This window comes from Arachis ipaensis, chromosome B08 (genome assembly GCF_000816755.2).
Source record: "Arachis ipaensis cultivar K30076 chromosome B08, Araip1.1, whole genome shotgun sequence".
NCBI lineage: Eukaryota > Viridiplantae > Streptophyta > Magnoliopsida > Fabales > Fabaceae > Arachis > Arachis ipaensis.
Window position 1 is genome coordinate 844,997 of NC_029792.2, and position 5,268 is coordinate 850,264.

At 36.3% G+C, this 5,268-nt stretch overlaps 2 protein-coding genes across 2 annotated transcripts; both read left to right on the forward strand.

Annotated features, from left to right (window-relative positions):
- On the forward strand, positions 281–1,071 carry LOC107613181 (MAP7 domain-containing protein 2). Its single transcript, XM_016315049.2, has one exon. The coding sequence runs from the start codon at positions 352–354 to the stop codon at positions 946–948; it is 597 nt and encodes a 198-aa protein (XP_016170535.1). The 5' UTR covers positions 281–351; the 3' UTR covers positions 949–1,071.
- Positions 1,847–3,726, forward strand: LOC107610297 (protein IQ-DOMAIN 14-like). Its single transcript, XM_016312364.2, has 3 exons — positions 1,847–2,548; positions 2,708–2,905; positions 2,985–3,726. The coding sequence occupies exons 1-3, from the start codon at positions 2,120–2,122 to the stop codon at positions 3,564–3,566; spliced, it is 1,209 nt and encodes a 402-aa protein (XP_016167850.1). The 5' UTR covers positions 1,847–2,119; the 3' UTR covers positions 3,567–3,726.

The following is a 5,268-nucleotide window of genomic DNA, read 5'->3' on the forward strand; positions in this document are numbered from 1 at the left end:
TATGATTTCTAATTATTTTTAGTAAGAAAATTCTGTTAGCAATAATGCATAACTAGAGTAACCTTCAAGAGGCTAACAAAGTAACAATGACAAGGCTTCAATGTTTTCTTGATAAGATATTTTATTCAGGCCCATTTTTTTGTCATATATTGAAGCCCATTTGTTGAGCTTTTTAACAAACATATCCAATATTGGGCTCTACTTCTCTTGAACTATTTTGGGCTTCTACCCTTGGCCCAAAATAAATGCAACATTCGGCCCACTTCTGTAATGTGTACTATGCTATTTTTTCAATCTTTTTCAAAAAAATAGTTAGGGTTTCGTTGTTGCACATCACACTTTACCACAACGATGGCGTGCACGGTTGATTTCCGGTGCCTCGACGAGGGTTTCGGCGGCAAAACCTACAAGCGCAAGCGCGAACAGTCCCAACCCCAAGCTGACGCCGAAGACGGCATCAACACGAATACCAACGAAAATTGCGGCACAGTTTCAATGGAGACCGACGAAGCCGTTCCTCCACCAGCCAAGAGATCCGCCATACCTTCATCCGACGACCCGAACAAGCCGGTGTTCGGGCGGCCGACCTACGATGGAGTGATCGCCGGAAAAGTTTCGGGTCGGAAGTGGAAGCAAGCGAAGAGGCAGAGGGCTTCGTCGGTGCAGGTGAGCAGGAAGGGCACGACGTTCGAGGAGAGGGAGAGGGAGAGGATGATCAAGAAGGCGTATAGAGAGAGGATGACGGAGCTGAAGGAGGAGATTCGCGTGAACAAGGTTGAGAAGAGGAAGAAGAGGGAAGAGAGAGAGAAGAAGAAGCAGGAGAATATTTTGAGATCTGGTACCAAATTTCAGAAGATTACGAACCCTAATACGTTGATGAGAATTGCCAATTCTAAGCAGAGGAAGCAGCTTAAGGTTGTTCCCGATGAGTTTCTCAAGAAAAAGTAGCAAACTTTTTGTAATATGTACTTCTATTTGTTCCTTACCATGAGCATTTCTATATTACCTTGCATTTTGATTTAGGATGGTGTTATTGGAAGAGAATTTTGTAACAGTTTGCTTACTTTTTTTTTTTTTTTTTTAATATATGAAATTAGTAATTTTGTACTATGGTTTTGACTTTGGAACTTCCTTAACCTAAACACTACTAAACATGTTAATTGTTATAATAATCACTCCAACTTCCTTGGACTGATGATACTAAGAAAACACATTAATTTCAAAATTTGAATGCGAAATGCAACAGTCAAATACGATTAAATAGGTTATTAGTAACGGCATGATATGATATGTTATGATACAAGGTATCAAGTTTGAGTCAAAGTCCAAATCAAGAGTTGATTGCAAACAGATCCCCATTGACTGTAACATATCTGAATTTTCTGAGCAAAATTGGCAAGGTAAGCATAGAACCATCATTCTCACCCAGAAACATAGAAACACTTTCAAGATATCTTAAAACTAAAATTACCATTCTCTCCCTCACACTCTTTTCTCATGTATCAGCATTGAAGAAGGGTTTGAACCATTTTGTCAGGTGCTATATCTCATTTGCAGTGCATGTAGCTACAGAAAGTTAGACTCAAAAAGAAAAGAAAAAGTTATATATATCAATATGCTCTTTTTAGTGATTGGAATTTGGAAGGGTGAATGAACTATAGGCACTCTCATTGTTTTTTGAATTTTAGGCTTTCTTTTTTGTATATTTAGAATTAGATGTACATTTATTTTTGGCATTGTACCTATCTAATGTTTCTGTGACATTCTTGTCTTGTAATGCACTTCTTCACGAGGTGTGTCAGTGTTTTATTTTTTAAAAAATTATCCCATTATTTTTTATATATTATTATATCTCAGTTTTGGTGCTTATTATACCATTTGTCAATCTTTGTCTCCACTACATGCTCACATCACTTCTCTACTTGCAGCAATCTGTAGATTTTTCACTGAATTTCTTAAACTATAACCCTTTCTCTTTGTCCCTCCATTTTTTAAATCCAAACTTGCATTATTACATTCTTATTAGTCTTATGCACCACACATGACACATACTCCTCTGTCTCTCTAGCTTCTTATTTGATTTAACTCTGAAACACTTTTTTTCTTACCCCAGTAAGTTATGGGAAAAGCTAGCAGGTGGTTGAAGGGGTTATTGGGATTGAAGAAGGAGAAGGATAGCTATGACAATTGTGGTTCAATGGCTGCTTCTACTGACAAGAAGGAGAAGAAACGTTGGAGTTTTGCAAAGTCTGCCAAAGATGGAGATTTGACTCAAAATGCTTCTACAAATTATGGAGTCAGGGGCTCTGACTCTGACTCTGCTGATGCTTGGATCAGATCTTGTGCTGCTGAAAAAGGGAATGAGCAGAACAAGAATGCCATAGCCGTGGCAGCCGCCACGGCAGCTGCAGCGGATGCTGCCGTGGCGGCCGCCAATGCTGCCATGGCAGTTGTGAGGCTAACAAGCCATGGAAGAGGAACATTGTTTAGTGGAAGCAGGGAGAAGTGGGCTGCATTGAAGATCCAATCTTATTTCAGAGGTTACTTGGTATGTTCATTGGCTTTAGAATTTTAGTCCTTCATTTATTTTGTGAATTGTGAATCTTTGTTCAAGGAAATGAATAGAACAGTGCCTCATCAATTTCATGTTACTTTATAGATCAAAAACATTGGTTATGATTTTGACATTTTGTTGCATTGATTTCAGGCTAGGAAGGCTCTTAGAGCACTCAAAGGATTGGTTAAGATACAAGCTCTAGTTAGAGGGTATCTAGTTAGGAAAAGGGCTGCTGCAACTCTTCACAGTATGCAAGCTCTAATAAGAGCTCAGGTTGCCGCGAGAGCTCGCCGTTCGATGATCAAGGCGAATAGGTTTCAGCCTCAAACTCCTGGAAGAAGATATGTGGTAAGATCTGGTTCTTATTAGTATCATCATTATTCATAATTGTTCTGTTTCTTAGTTGGTATGTTTTGTTCTATTGTAGCAATGGTATGATGAAACAAGAAGTGAGTTCCATAGTAAGAGGCTACTACCAACAAGCAAATCCTATGAAACATCCTTAAATATGAAAGGATTTGATGAGAGCCCCAAGAATGTTGAAATTGATACATACAGGCCACAATCAAGATCAAGGAGAATCACAACAACTACTATGTCTGAGACTCAAGAAGACCACCTTCACTATCAAGCAATCTCAGTTCTTGAATGCAGGCATCCTCCTCAGCATTTGGAATGGTACTCGAACACGGATGAATGTGAGATCGCGACAGCTCGCAGCACGCCTCGTCTGGCGAATGCTCCGGCTACACCGGTGAAGAGTGTTTGTGGAGACTCCTTTAGGCCTTACTGCAATTCCCCTAACTACATGGCCAATACTCAGTCATATAAGGCAAAGGTTAGGTCTCATAGTGCTCCAAAGCAAAGGCCTGAGCCTAAGAAGAGGTTTTCACTCACTGAAATAATGGCAGCAAGAAATAGCACTAGTGGTGTTAGAATGCATTGGTCATCCAAATCACACTCTCAAGATTATTGCAGTTTTGACAGAGTTGAGAGCAAACTGAAATAGACATGCTTAGTATCTTAATTTTGGAATCTGCTACTGTACATTCTTTTAAAATGAGTTTGTTATCTGCTATGTTCCTTACTTCCTTTTCTTTTAAAGAGTTTGTTATCTACTTTTGTTTTTGTGTTTGGATTAGTTTATCAAAACCTTTTTAGATTGATAATTTTTGAACCAACTTAAGTTAGTTGAGTGGTTAGCTCGTTCATCCGCAAATTTCACTGTGTATGCATCAACTTTTTGACCAACGACAGACTATACAACTGCGATCCGCAATGAAGTAATAATTAGTTTGTCAAACTGAAAAATACCGTAAAAATTCTAATAAAATTGATAATTTTAGATTAAATTAGGATTAAAAATTAAGTAATAAAGTGTCACAAAAGTAAGTCAACATTATCTTTTGCTTTTTAATTCAAAGAAAAAAAAAGAGAAATATATACATTATCAACTTTTTGTATATATCAACTTTGATTCATCCGTTTAAACAAATATCGGGAGTTCAAATTTTACTTTATGTATACATCAACTTTTTGACCAACGACAAACTCTTATATACAACTGCCATCCGCAATGAATTAATAATTAATTTGTCGAACTAAAAAATACCGTAAAATTTCTAATAAAATTGATAATTTTAGATTAAATCAAGATTAAAAATTAAGCAATAAAGTGTCACAAAAGTAAGTCAACATTATCTTTTGCTTTTTAATTCAAAGAAAAAAAAAAAGAGAAAAGGCTGTAAAGCACGACTTCTATGATGTCTTAGAAAGTCCATTGAATTTGGTTAATTTCAAGTACTCAAAAAATGTATCCAACATTTTCTCCAAAAATAGTGTGTCCTATTGATAGCTACTCACATGTAACATGTTTAGAAACCAAGATTGGAATGAACATAGCTGGCAAAAATTTGAAATCAATTAGCAGCCTCCAATTAACATATATTACTCTAGTTCTATGTTGTGTTACTCCTAATAGTTTGATGAATATAATGACAATTAAGATGGAGTAATATCCGTTACCTATTATCGCCTAAGACTAAGATTGCATAATGACAAAATGGTAACGACAAGTACAACATTATAGGCGTAATCCTTTCCAGTTTCCTTGATAAAATCATAAATAAGCGATGTATTCATGAAGGTGAATCATGACCAATAATTGTCTTTTCGAATTCGAATATATTCATAGTACTAAATTGTCAACAAGTATGAGCATTGAGCAATGATTAGGTGTGTATTCGATTGGATTCGAGTGAGGGATGTTACGTAACGTTTAAGCATTTTGGTTCTCGAAAATTGTTACATCCTGCTACCTACTTATGTAACATGATTCCAATTCTGAGGGGTGTTTTGGGTATTTACACCTTTCTTTGACCGAATAATTGTCTCTGCAACCTGCACGTTCATGCATATACATCACATTATTATTCATATTTCGTGCAGAGTGTTATTGATGCTCATGGTCATGAGTGTTATTTACATGGCTTCTATTTTCATTAAGAGAAAGTTTAGGAGGCCACCAATTTTATTAAATTTTGTCTAGTATGTACCCAATAAAAAAAAGTGAACTATTAGATGAAATCTCACACTAATCTCACACCATTAAAATCATTATTGATGACTATTCAATGACTACAAATCACAAAAATTACTGACCCTAACACTCTTTTTTTATTATTATGTTACGTTTATACTAAATTTAACTA